General features: G+C 31.5%; 1 protein-coding gene across 3 annotated transcripts; it reads right to left on the bottom strand.

Annotated features, from left to right (window-relative positions):
- Nucleotides 1-3,783: 3,783 nt before the first annotated feature.
- Nucleotides 3,784-11,875, bottom strand: LOC105777306 (uncharacterized). 3 transcript variants are annotated; one of them, XM_012600495.2, is made up of 17 exons: nucleotides 11,582-11,873; nucleotides 11,078-11,124; nucleotides 9,979-10,572; nucleotides 9,010-9,139; nucleotides 8,700-8,901; nucleotides 8,313-8,399; nucleotides 8,153-8,212; nucleotides 7,967-8,053; nucleotides 7,607-7,678; nucleotides 7,334-7,389; nucleotides 6,975-7,060; nucleotides 6,285-6,375; nucleotides 6,032-6,189; nucleotides 5,831-5,922; nucleotides 5,071-5,151; nucleotides 4,645-4,718; nucleotides 3,784-4,258 (listed from the first exon to the last, which is right to left on the bottom strand). In XM_012600495.2, the coding sequence occupies exons 3-17, from the start codon at nucleotides 10,535-10,537 to the stop codon at nucleotides 4,183-4,185; spliced, it is 1,911 nt and encodes a 636-aa protein (XP_012455949.1). In that variant the 5' UTR covers nucleotides 10,538-10,572; nucleotides 11,078-11,124; nucleotides 11,582-11,873; the 3' UTR covers nucleotides 3,784-4,182. The 3 variants fall into 3 exon arrangements, 2 of the variants coding, with proteins under 2 accessions (XP_012455949.1, XP_012455948.1); XM_012600494.2 differs by lacking the exon at nucleotides 11,078-11,124 and having other exon boundaries at nucleotides 11,582-11,872; XR_008190027.1 differs by lacking the exons at nucleotides 3,784-4,258; nucleotides 4,645-4,718; nucleotides 5,071-5,151; nucleotides 11,078-11,124 and having other exon boundaries at nucleotides 6,032-6,196; nucleotides 11,582-11,875.
- Nucleotides 11,876-13,829: the final 1,954 nt, after the last annotated feature.

Below are 13,829 nucleotides of genomic sequence, written 5' to 3'. Positions count from 1 at the left end.
GTTTGAGCAAGTGGCTTTTGATAAAATGGTTTGAGCATTTTGATAACTTAGTTTTGAGCTTGCTTAGACAAATAAAATTGATAAACTTGTAAAGCTTTATATCGTATTGTTTCTAAATCTAAGTTTACTGGACTCTTTGAGCTTAAATGGTCAAATTTCGATGATTCATGCACATGAAAATCATTTAACACATATTAAATGGGTTACAAAACTGCACTAAATGGTTTAAAGAGTTTTGAAATGATATTTTAACATAATTATCCATTTTGAGTTTAATTTCAAGGAAATGTATATTTTCAAGATTTGATTTTGAAATTTCATTGTTAATTAGGTCATTTGATTATTTGAACAAGTTAGTTTCATTGTTTGGAAGTTGTTGGAAAAGTTCAAGTTGATTAAAATGTGATTTTAAAGTTTTGACTATTTGAATGGTCATTTTGAGCAAAAATGAGTTCTAAAATGTTAAATTAAGGTTTGTTTGATCCATGTATATAGTGTACATTTTAATATATTTGTTGTAAATACATAGATCTAGGTTCATATAGGTTGTATATAGGTGCATTTGTATGAAAGCATGTTTGAATCAAGTGACATGTGCCTAATATGCCTTGTACTAAGTGTATATGCCTCATTTAAATATTTAGATCACTTAGTATTTTGGTTTAAGATGTTTTTTTTTTTCTCACAAGAAGAAGTCACCTAGTGGTTCCTTGATTCAAGCATGTTTGTATTGTTATGTTTGATTGTTTGTACATATTTTTGAATTGTACACATGTTAGAATACTTTTTTTATAGGTTTTAGGTATACTTGTATATGAGTTTTGGCATGTTACAATTACATTTTTTTTTTGCATTTTTGCAATATTGTCTTAAGGCATGCTCTTCAGGTCTTGAGACATTTGCCCAGAAAAATGACCAAATTGTCATTTTATTCTTAAAGTCTCGAGACTTATGAGAAATGTCTCAAAACATCTGCCCTGGACAAATTTTAGGTGCATTTTTAAATCCCTAGTAGCATATAGAGATGTATAGTCAAGTCATACTTATGCATATACTTAGGGAGAATATCCTAGCTTGAACTTTTCAATAAAAATAAAAATACTTTGTACCTCATTTATCTTTATTTAAAATCATTAGATTTTTTAAGAACATGTGAGGCATAAATATATATATTTTACTTTCAATAAAAATAAAAATATTTTGAACAACTTTGTTTTATCTACTAAATTTTGTTTAAAATGTTCAAGATGATCAAAAATATTTTTCTTGTTTTGAACATTTGATGGCCATTTTACAAAATATTAAAGTCTTGAGCTCTTTTCTTAAGCTCGATTATCATATTACTTAAGTTGTGTATAAGGTATTTATTTTTATTTTAGAATTAGTTTAGAGTCTTAACGTTAGACTTAGGATTAGAATTATCCTATAGGATTATAATTAGTCATAAATTAGCCTTTATAACTAGTTGTTGAAGTAGGATTAAAATTAGATTAAACTTAGGACTAGTCTTAGAATTAGGTCTAGGATTAGACATAAAACTAGGATTAGAACTTAGAACTTAAGTTTAAAACTTAGAACTAGACTTAGATTTAGTCTTAGGATTAGGACTTGGGATTTAGAACGACTTACATTGGTATCTTGCTACAAACTTGATATATCATTTAGATACATTTGTTATGACATATTTTGTTCTTTTATTTGATTTTTTTTTTTGTGTGTGTGTGTGTGCGCTAATATGTCATGATCACCTCTCTTATGTCATACTCACATTGGTATCCATTGTATAATTATATTGCTATATTATTGAATGGATATCTTTGCCATGTCCCATGCTTTATAGATTTATCTTTATTGAGCATGGTAAAAATGTGTGATACTAGGTATGCTTATTGAATGAAATGCTTTTTGCTCATATTTCATTCAATGAAGTATATTTTTGCATATTTGTTTCTACTTCCTATGCTCTTCATAATTGGTATTATTGTAGCTTTGATGAGCTTTTGATATCCACATTGTCGATGCCATTATGCTTTTCATGCCTTATCTTGTTTAATAACAATTGGTATCTAGAAAAGATGAGAAAGTCATTAAGATATGCATCAAATAAGGGAGAGTATTAGAAATAGGAATTTCTTGTGATTTTATTGAATTATCCTTAGCACGCAATTCTTTTATTCTTAATTCATGCCTTGTTCATGTTTCTTGTTAATAACTCGTATCTTTGTTTAAGTATCAATTGGTATCTTTGATTAGACATGAATTTAGGAGAACTTTTATGCAATTAGGACTTATTTGTATAATACTTTTAATTATTGCATAAAATGTTCTTTATAAATGGATTTCAAGTATGCTTATTTTTCATATCATTATTTCTTGAAATTCATTGAATTAATGTCATCATTGACACATCATTTAAATGCATGATATTAGTAGGTACTTTATGCATATAAGCATAATCATGTTTTATCTTTAATGCATGCATAAAGTCTCTTTAAATCTCAATAAGAAAAATTAAGATTGGAGAATGTTCAACATGTCATTCAACTGTCTTAACTTAATTGAGCATCATATTATGTTAGAGTTGTATGACCCAAATTTTAAGAGATTGCTTGCAAGTCAAGTTAAACAAAAATATATTTTCTTTTTAGAGGATTTAGTATTTATTAGTATAATATATTTAGCATTTATTAGCATAGTTTATTTGACTTACTAATTTAGCCTATAAATAGGCTCTTTTACAACCTTAGAAATATACACCCATTAGATTAAAACTCATAACACATTTAGAGAATTTTGTGTTTACGTTTTGAGGGTTATTTGTTTTCGGGTTTTCGGGGTTTAGTTTTTATCTCCATATTTTGTACTATTCGTGCTTTTGCCATTATAGTAAAATTATCTTTGCCCGTGGTTTTTTATCCTCTTTGGAGTGGTTTTTCCACGTTAAATTTGTGTGTTCAATTTCTTCTGCTATTTTTACTTGTTCGTTGCTTAATCGGGTTGATTCCTAACATATCGCTATCTCCTACCCAAGTCTTCTGATTGGACGTAATGCAGATGAAACTCCTCAATAAATAATTAAACTTGTTATGTATGGTTTTCATTGAGTTCTTAGTATAATTCTAGTACGTGCTTATTGTCCCCATCCGTTTGCTTGGTCTAACTAGTCAATAGAGCTGGGGGATTCGAGAGATAGTCGAGATCATATGCATTTATGAAATTCTTCCCTCGTAATATAATGAGGTGATGATCCCTCTATTAGAAAGATTAGGCTGGACCTTCTTGTTTTGGGGTTGCCTTGTGTTGTTCACCATGCTGTTGCTGGTGTTGTAATAATCCTATCACGGGCTCTCAATTTTGAAACGAAAAGAAAATCTTCTATATGACCCCAAAAAGAGCACACCAACCCCTTTGTCTTTCTGAACTCCATTTATGTTGTGTTTTGTCCGAAAATTTAAAACACATGCTAAAAATAAATTTAGATTAAAATATATTTGAAATTTAATACTTTCTACTTTTATTTCAAGGAATTTAATCTTTCTATTATTTGAATTTAAAATGCAATTTTAATTGTCAACGTCATTAACTTTTTTATTAAATGTATTGATAAATGTGTTTTATTATTATTATTATTATTTCAAAATGTCACACTATTAAATTTAATAGAAAAATAACAGTATTAACAAAAGAAAAAACAAAATTCTAAAAAAAAAATGTGTACATATGCGCACACAAGGAGAGAGCAAACAATTGCAAGGGTCATCAAGAAGGAAAAAGAAAAGTAAATAATAAGAAATAATACGTTTTATTTCCAATTAATATTAATATTGTTGTGGAAAGACTCATAGCACTTTAACTTTATAGGAAACTCTCGGAAGTAGGCAAAGAATAAATATTTATATTCCCAACCTTACAACCATGACCAATTGCTCATCCAAATTCCTCTCCCAATCAAATTCTAAATAACTCATCCATTTCCATGTCTTACACTAGGCACTACTACATTACATGTATGTTACAATGACATCTGTCATATCTCTATAGCTTTTATCCGCCATTGATTTCAACGATCTAGGTCTTAAAACTGATACGAAAAACTTGATGAGCTCTCTAGTTTCCTGCTATGGAGTGCAATCTCCAAATGAAAGTCAAAGGTACTGACTAACAATAAATAGCTTTCTTTTTCTATACACATCCTTGATCCGTCATGGCTTGAGCAATGGTCAGAAAAGCAGAGATGACTGCTCCATGTAGTAAAGCCCTGTTGTCGGAGAGAGAGTGAACAATAGATCTTTTTGGAGTTCGAAAGAACATAATATCAGTTACTACCTTGGTCACACTCTTCATTTTCCTCATGTTATACGATATTCAGAAATGAGTATAGGGATATGACCCTCTAAAGACTCTCCGAAAATAAAAAGAACATAACTGTGCCGGATATACTGATATCCAACACAGGCACCTGAGTCCACAAGTTGTATGATATGTATAATAGAACTGATTTCGACTTTAATAAGAACAGTCACACTGCATTTTGGTGAAAGAATCTGGTCATACCAGATCAACAGCACACAAAAACGAGTGTTTGATTCATGTACCATTCACCAGAGAAGAAAAACAATGAGCAAAAGGCTGAAAAACACTTACTCAGGACTTTCTTTTTGATAACCGAAATCATCTGCTGCTTTGAGGGCTCTATGGAATGTCTGTTTCATTGCTTCCTGCGAGTTGAAGTGCAGAGAAAAGGATCTTCACCAAATTTGATCATAACTAGATATAAAACTACTTGTCCAGTTATAAAAGGAAGAAATCTTAAGTTATGATTGTAACACCAAAAGAAGCAAATTCAAATTCGCTAGTATCACTGACATGATTTTTGCAATTTCAATACTTCCAATCAGGACAAAGGGTACCATGTGTTAAAAACACTTCTAAGTTCAAGCTGATCTATTATATGCTAAATTCACCGCAGGATACGTAAATAAATGGCTTTACTAAAGCAAATAATGGGAAATGTAGCTCAAGAATAAGTCCAATTACACACCATTCAACAAAGACACAAGTAAATCTTACCTGTAACTTAGATTCAAAGTCCTCCGGAGACCAATGCATTACATTACACTCATGATTTAATTCAATTTCTCCTGCAACCACCTGTAATCAAAGTGTTATTGAATCAGGAAATAAAGTAATATTATAAAAAACATCAATCAAAATTCATGCCAATGTGGATGAATAGAGTCATTCAAAACGATCTTAGCTTTAACATCCATCTACCAAATATTTGGCTACTCCACAAGTAAATCATTGAGACCATGCACAAACTCAAAGGTATTACAAACTTAGCCATAAATCATCATCCTAACTCCGCATAATTTGCTGTTAAAACTTAAAAGATTACTGTCATGTTGAAGAGAATGAACTAGTCTTTTACTGCTGGTATTTGGTGCTACTTAAAACCCCGTACTTTATGTTTAATTCCCCTTTGCATCTTTGTGATAAAATCCATTTGCTATCAAAGTGAGAAACTGGTGGCTCTCCTCTCCTTTCAAAGCATCATATTCCAATACATATGAGTACGAACAATCAGACACAAGCACATTATGCTTCTAAAGTGAATGTATTTACTTCAGAAGAATTGAGGGTTGAACCATTCAAATCTAGATTTGCATATTCTTCTTATCATTATAGAATTAAGAATTGATTTCATGAACATTCTTTTTGTTCAGAAGCAAAATCAGGCCTGTTCTAAATTTGTGCAAATGCATCATAATTAAACTATGATAATGAAAATTTAATTTCATCAAGATGACGAAGAAAATAAAGGTCGCACCCCCCCAGCACCAGCAGCCATGGCAGGAGCAATGATGACATTAGCCTTCTTCAATACATCAACTGCTTCAGGAGTGCAAGGCATATTTGAGCCTGGGAAGATCACAATATCACATAGCTATTAGCTAATATAATTAGTATTGTAATTCTTCCAGATGAAAAGATATAAAAATGTTTTGCAATTCATATTACAGGGTACTACCTTCTACAAGTATACGACAACCTGAATTAACCAAATTAATGGCATCAGCCTGGTCAATTTCATTTTGAGAACCGCAGGGAATTGCAAAATCACACCTTTCATTCCAAGGTTTTGCTTCATCATAGTACTTAGACCGAGCATAAGTCTTTGAATAATCTCTGCATACTCAAAATGTAAAATAGCAGCTCTCAAGAATAACCAAAAGAAATTAAATTTACATTGTAACTACGGAAATGCAGTGAAGAGAACACACCTCAAACTTCTTTGTTGAGATTTGAGATCCCTCAAAAATGATATTTTCATATAATCAAACCCATCCTCGTCAACCAAATACCCCTTTGAATCTGTACCACATATCAGGCAAGGGCAAGCGTTAATAGATGGACAGGTTTGAACCAACCTTTATTTGCTGATCTTTACTAAGCTGAACATGCAACCAACTTTATTTGCTTGCACTGAAGCAATTATACATCATGTAATATGCATTTTCAAGTTTCGCCCCACATGGTAAAAAAGCAAAAATAAGGATGTTTACTATCAGGACCATTTTCCTAAATCAATTTAAAAAGGTATAAACAAAGCTAGTGATGACCTAGATATCAAGTAATGTAAAATGAACTTGGAAACAAGAAAAATGAACTCGAATACAATTGCTGAGGCACGTTTCTGAAGCAAAAAAGAATGGATAAGGTCAATGTTACTTTGAAAAAATAGCAGTGAGGAACACCAGGTTAACACCAATTAATATCCTTAGCTTAAGGGTCAATGCATTAATGGTGCAACTGTCTCATTATGAGCATTTTTCATTAAAATAAGTGAAATCAGCACCGTGACCATCTTTTAAGCTATAATGATAATGAAACCAAAGGAATTATGCAACCAGTGCACAGAAAGATTATATGTAATGGCTTTCCCAATGTACAGAATGTGGGTGGAGAATTACCTGATACTGTAATGGGAAGAGCACCAACAGCAACAAGCTTTTCCAGAACGTGCATTGCAATCTTTCCATACCCACTTACAACACATCTGGGGAAAGATTCAAGGGGAAAATATATTCATGTTAACAATTTAGTGAAACAACTATCAACAGCGGACTTCAGCATTTGCAATGAATATATATTTTTGTATATCAAGCAACTTCCAGGTCTTGAAAAGAAAAATAAATGCATTATGAGTTATTCGCCAGAGAAAAGTCTACATTTTTTTTTTTTTCATTTGCACAAGTTATGGAAATACAAAGAACCATGACAGACAACAACGCTTTCTTGAGTATAGTTAATAAAAAGCATCAAAAGCAACCTCAATCCTTTGACATCTTTATTCAACTCTGCAAGAATGAGCCGGGCAAAGAAAACCTGCAGAATCATGCAAAATTTTTCAAGTTCCAAGCTATCAGAAAGAGATATGTACAGGGAAATAACAACGCCATTCTTCAAGATGTATTGCAAAAATGAAGTAAAATAAGAATCTTTCATGTACAGGAAGGTGCAAAGCCAGGTATCCAGGCATTCACCCACTACCTATCTATACTTAAATAGCATTGACTATTGAGCAGAGATGGATATTAGTTACCAGCCCATAAGCAGTTGCTTCAGTTCGAAGACTAGAACCTGACCAAAATATCCTTGGCCCTGTAAAACTTCCCTGCATAAGTAAGGAATAAAATGAAGACATAAAGGCCACCTCATGATTTCATTCAACATTCAATTCTCACTAAATTACTTAAAACTTCCATTGCTCTAACAACTCATCAAATTAATATATAGAGGAAAATATAGGAATTGTTATAATAGTTAAGATCATTCAATGACATTAGGCTGCAATCTCTATAACATACCAGCAAGTCTTGAAAATTTCCAGAATTACATAGAAGTCTATTACCCATCATAAGAACTGAAGAAAACTGAAACAGAAGTTAATTGTTCAAAATACCTGAAAATTACCAGCTAGCCGTCTGTATTGTCCAAAAAGGAATCCCATTTCTCGAATACCAACTCCCATTTCCTCTGACGGAAGGTCCTGAAAATATACAATGGATAACCAGATCTAAAGACCTCCCATTTCCTACACATTAATGAGCATATTCAAGCAGATAAGAGCAGGGCTTCACTCACTTACCTTGTCAGTACCAAAATAACGATATATCTCATTCATGAAACTTTGACAAAACCGCATGATCTGCCAGCGTGGGTTTCATAAACAACTGTAAGAGGAATTGCTAGAGTTTCTAAGAAGGTTCTTATTAAGGAGACTAATAAATTGTGATAAAGGACCTGACCTCATTATCACTTTTTCCCTTAGGATCAAAATCACTTCCACCTGCTGCCCCTCCTAGTTTGTAGGGTGATAAAGCATTCTTTAATGTCTGCAAACAGGTGAAAATTCCTCATTGAATGGGAGATTTTTAAAAGCCAGATGAATTTATCATTACCCATTTTATTTATGTTACCATTCTGATTCTATGAATAAGTAGTTCCTTTTGCTAGCAATAAAACAGATTTGTGTTTCTATTTATCTTCTGCTGACATATGTTCAGGAGATGGCCTAACCAACAAATTTGAGTTTCTATAAGCAACAGTTACCTAGGATGCACTAGAAAGCTACACTATATGGAACTGAGTTAAGAATGTGTAAATTAACATGAAATGGAAAGCTCAGAGAGTACCTGCTGAAAACCAAGAAATTTGGCAACACTTAAGTTCATTTTTGGATGAAACCGAATACCACCCCTACATGGACCCAATGCCTGGTTAAAGTGCACCCTGAAGCCTCGATTGACATGTGTTTCACCTCTATCATCCACCCATGGAACTCGAAAAATAATCATACGTTCTGGTTCTAACAAGCGCTCCATGATGTTGACATAACTGAAGTAAAATGGAGCAAGATGAGACCCATAGCACATTTGACTGATTCTTCAGTTCACATAATGAAGGGTAAATCATATATAATTTAAACTCTATTGGCAAACTCACTGGGGATTTTTCGCAATCACTCTCTCTAAAGCATGAACAGCTTCTTGGACAGATTGTATGAACTCAGCCTCATGGGGGTCCCTTTTCAGTGCAGCTTCAATAATTGATCCAGCCGTTTTGGACATAAGGGCTTCAATTGAGGAAATTTTTTCCAAGGAATAGACAAAATGAATTTAAAGGTCAGACAATTAATCCTTCTCTAAGAGGGAAAATGAAACTAAAACCATCATTAGCAGTGATCAATGTGTTAAAACATTTGTGTGCCAGCATCACATGATTAAAACAATCATTCAAAAAAAAATTTTATACCAGAGGTATTTAGTTCAGGAAACCAGGAGGATGAGTTCAAACCTCCAAGGTTCATTCTGACAAATTCCACTGTTAAAGATGCATTATTTTTATTATGCTTCATGCTGCAGTTACTATTTTAACTAAACATTCAGAAGGGGTAGAGAAAAAAGAATTGTGCAGTCCTTTAACAGCCTAAAGATATAATGTATTGTAATGCTAACAAGAACTTTGTTCAGTGTCAGAACAAAGTGTTAAATCTGTAATGACAGAAATTCTTCTGTAACTCATTAAGAGTTTTACTAGTAATTGAATTCTAATTTTTAAAGGTTGAGAGAAAATTCAGATTTATGATTGGACTCCCATTAATAATTCTTATTTTTAAAGATTAAAACACCTCTAGCATTTGTATTTTGAAAGCTGTCTTCCAGATTACATACTACAGCAGGCTCATTCAATAGTGTATTGCATTAATCTTAGTTAAATGAATGATTCAAGTTCCCTATACTAGATATAGTAATACCACCCTGCAACTAAAATAATAATAAAAGTTAATGCTTTGGTACAACAATATTAAAACATAAGTGGAAGGTAAAAAGAGCAAAAACTAATGGCTTACGGTGAGCATTATTCGCATCAAACTAATCCAAAAACTAAGTATGACAGATCGAGGTGACTAACCTTTTACATAAATAGGTTTATCAACAACAATCTTATCTTTCGAAGCCATTTGGAGACGCAAAGCTTCCTTGTGAAGCAAACTGTTATTATGCTCTTCCAATGCACTCATCTGCATGTTTCTACTTCCTTCATTGCCGTAAGGGTTCCTTCTATGCTTTCTACCATATTCTTTACAAACAGAGCAGAATATCCTTGCTGTTCCTTCCTTCACATCAACATATGCCCACTTGTATGTATCAGCCCATTCCTCTCTCCATCTTTTCACAACCTTCTTCTTCCTTTTTGCAGGTTGTGCCTTCAAAATATCTTGATCAGCATTTGGGATTTCGGAGACCATTGACATCTGCTTACTTTCACCCTGCTCTTCTGCAGAAGGTTCTTGTGATGGGCCACCAAGGAGAGGAGTGTTGGCAAATGAAGGGTCATCATCTCCAGGTCCAATCTCCAAATCAATCTCCTCACCAATATCCCTGACCAGATGCCTTTGTGCTTGAATCAAGTTCATATCATCCATAGTAGGATTCATCCCTAACCCACCACCTGGTAACAGCATTAGCATGACAATCTCACCCGCATCTTAAGGAACTAGATTTCCTGTCAACATAAGATACCACATATTTGAGAAAAAGTGTTACACATATTGATCAGCATCAAACTGATTATAAATAAACAAAAATTAGGATTACAATCATCACTCAGCAAAAGAAAGCTTACAGTGAATCTAGACATTTGAAATAGAAAAAAGTAAACTGGAGGAAAAAAAGAGGACAGAGTAGAGGAAGCTACTCTTGTGCACAGAATTGAGAACGGCAAAGACATTAAATTGGATTCTCAAGTTGAAAAATAAAGTGGGATACTCTAGATACAAATCCTCCTGATTTTAGGAAATATAAAAAAAAGTGAGGTTTTGAGGGGATTTCTCTCCATTTAAAGAGAAAAACAACTCCCAAACATAATAGAGTGGTCCTTCCACTCTTTTCCACTCTACTCTTGACTACTCCCCCTCTTCCATATACACAATGTAACTGCACCGATTGCTTCAAAGTCTTACAATTCATTGAATTCCAGACATCATAGGACACAAAATAAAAAATTAAACCTTTTCTATTGCCTGCATTTTTATTAGGATGGTTGCATAAGAGGTGACTGCAACAAAAATCACATAATATAAATTAGGATAAATTTCAATGACAAAAATAAGAGCATAAGCATAGAGAAGCTATCATGAACTCAAAACAGCATTACTCTTCAACCTTACAACAGTTCAGGGTAGAAAAACATTGTCAACTTGACGCAAATAAAATCAATTCAGTGAACGCACTATTGCACATAAAAACCCTACCTTCTTCTATCTATACTTATTTTCCAACATGTTTCAGAACCTAACCAGTACATAACCCTCCTGGTTTCCCATAAAAGGCTAAACAAGTCTGGCAGTTGGTTCAATTATAAACACTTCAAAATTGAAATTAGAAGATTTAAATCAATCCCAAAGCAAAAAGTCAGTAATTACTGTATAATTAAAAGTCCACGAGTTCATACAAAAATAAAAATCAAGAACCCCAGAACTAAAGGAGTGATAAAGTCAAAATTTTCAACATACCCAGAACTTAATTTGGAAGTTTAACAAACACCCAGCAGCTAAAATCAGGGGGGAATGAAGGAATTAACTTGAAAATTTGGGATAAAGATAACAAATTTGAAAAATTAGACAAATCCTGCAGTCCTTCAAAAAGTGGGCACTTTTCTTGTGCCCTTAGCCCTCTTTGCTGTATTCTCTAACAATCCGGCTAACTGAAAGTGAGATCGTGCTCTTATTGATGATTGATTCCTTGTAAAAGCAGACGATGGGAGAAAAATTAAAAATAAAAATAACCTACGCAGACAAAGAGGATGAGAGAACAATTTTCCTACTTTTTTTTTACTTTATTTTATTACTGTCTACCTAACTCAATTAAAAAATTCAAAGAAATTGTAAAAATATATATTTATAATTTTTATATAAATCAATATATTTATATAAATTTATGAGAAAATAAATGAAATTTTGATTCAAATGTTAATAATAATATATTGAAAATTATGTGTCTTATATATCTTATTAAATGTTGTTTAATGTGCTTTAATTGTTGTTGTCAATGATAAATTACTCTATGAATTAGTCATTGTTATCTATGGTGATTATTGATTACAATTTTACTAAAAAATGTATTTATAATTGTTGATTTATAAAAATATTATTACATTTTAATTTTTTAATTGAATTGGGATTCATTTTAAATAGTAATATAAATTATAAATAAATATATTATTAACTTCTTTTTTATCGAAAATACAAACTTTTTATATTTTTCCCTCATAGAAAATTATAAATTATTTTTAAATAAAAATATAAAATATAAATAAATATGTATGATTGATACAATCAACTAATTTCGTAAAGTACTATTAAGCAAAAGTATGTTTATAAATAAAATTTGTTCTACTTTCTTTGATAGTAGTGGCACTAATAATGGTTCAATTTGTTTTCAAGTGTCCATGTTTTATTGATTGTAGTTTTAGTAATTTTAATTCTAGTGTTTCCTTTTTCTTTTTTTAGTTTCATTTTTTAGAAATTTACTGAGGAGATTACATCATTTAGGGATTGATTTTGTGCATCATCAATGTTGAATAGTGTTTTAAGATCTCTATCGTTATTGTTATAATTGAGTAAGGTTATGCCTTTAGGAATTCCTAATGCTCCATGGCCTTGTTAATACATTTCTCTCCTCCACTGGGTTTTTCATGATGTCACAACATAACAACGACTAGTGTTATAGGTCTAGAACTCTAGTCTGACAAACCGCACGACCTTAAATTTCTAAGGCATTAAAAATAAAGCAAAAACAAATTGAGCAACGAAAAAATTAAGTAAATGCTCTCAAATCTATTTTTTAACTCAAGAATCGAATTGATGGGATGATTACAAATGAGGGGAAATACTTCTATTTATAGTTAAACTCCCCTAAATTCAACAGTACAGATTGAATTACATCAACGATTGAGATTAACGCCTATCTACAAGATGAGAGTCTTAAGAGATTTAAACTCTATACATCTTTATCTCTTATGGTTTACAATAATTACTCCGGTAACTCTAACTTTACTAGAGTGTTTGGGTGACTAAGGCTTCAAGTAAATAAGTTTCTCCATGTGTCTCACAAATTAGGCCAATTTGAGAGAGTCAAATGAGTCACATTTAATCAGTTGATCTTTATGGATATTATGTATGCAATGGTCACATACTTTAATTCGCTGTTCATGACATTGAAATGATGGGTACATATGTTTGGATATCATTTTCATTGTGATTTTCTTTTATCTACAACTTTTACTTAACTATTATTACTAATGATTGTATTTATTCAAATAAATTATTAAATATTAATTTATAAATAAAATAATATTATTATTTAATATATAATTCTATTATTTAAAATTCTCATTTAAAATAATATTTAAAATAATAGTTAATAGCATAATTGGTTAAGAATAATAGTGGATATTTACAATTTTGTAAAATTAAAATTCTCGTTTTAAATTTGAGTAAAACTATTCAAATCCAAGTTAATTAAAACCTAAGATAAATATCTGAATCCCTTAAATATTGGTATTTAGCAACTAAAAAATATTTTATGAATTAAAAATTAAAATGTAAAGTGAATAATAGATATAGATATCGAATTCATATGCAAAACTACAATTAATTTTAATAACAAATATTTGAGATTTAACATTTGCATTTACTTTAAATATGTGGTGTATAATAATTAAAATATTATCTAAATTTATAATATTTGAAATAAGAAAAT

The sequence above is a fragment of the Gossypium raimondii genome, chromosome 10, assembly GCF_025698545.1.
Source record: "Gossypium raimondii isolate GPD5lz chromosome 10, ASM2569854v1, whole genome shotgun sequence".
NCBI lineage: Eukaryota > Viridiplantae > Streptophyta > Magnoliopsida > Malvales > Malvaceae > Gossypium > Gossypium raimondii.
The sequence above is the reverse complement of the archived record's forward strand: the minus strand, read 5'-3'. Positions and strand labels throughout refer to the sequence as shown.

What these genes read in the sequence shown, in the direction of transcription:
- LOC105777306 (XM_012600495.2), bottom strand. Translation starts at nt 10,537, where the DNA reads ATGCTAATGCTGTTACCAGGTGGTGGGTTAGGGATGAATCCTACTATG. An exon ending in AGGGAAAAAGTGATAATGAG is followed by an intron (nt 8,213 to 8,312) that starts GTCAGGTCCTTT and finishes CCACGCTGGCAG; the next exon opens with ATCATGCGGTTTTGTCAAAG. An exon ending in AAGCAACTGCTTATGGGCTG is followed by an intron (nt 7,390 to 7,606) that starts GTAACTAATATC and finishes ATGATTCTGCAG; the next exon opens with GTTTTCTTTGCCCGGCTCAT.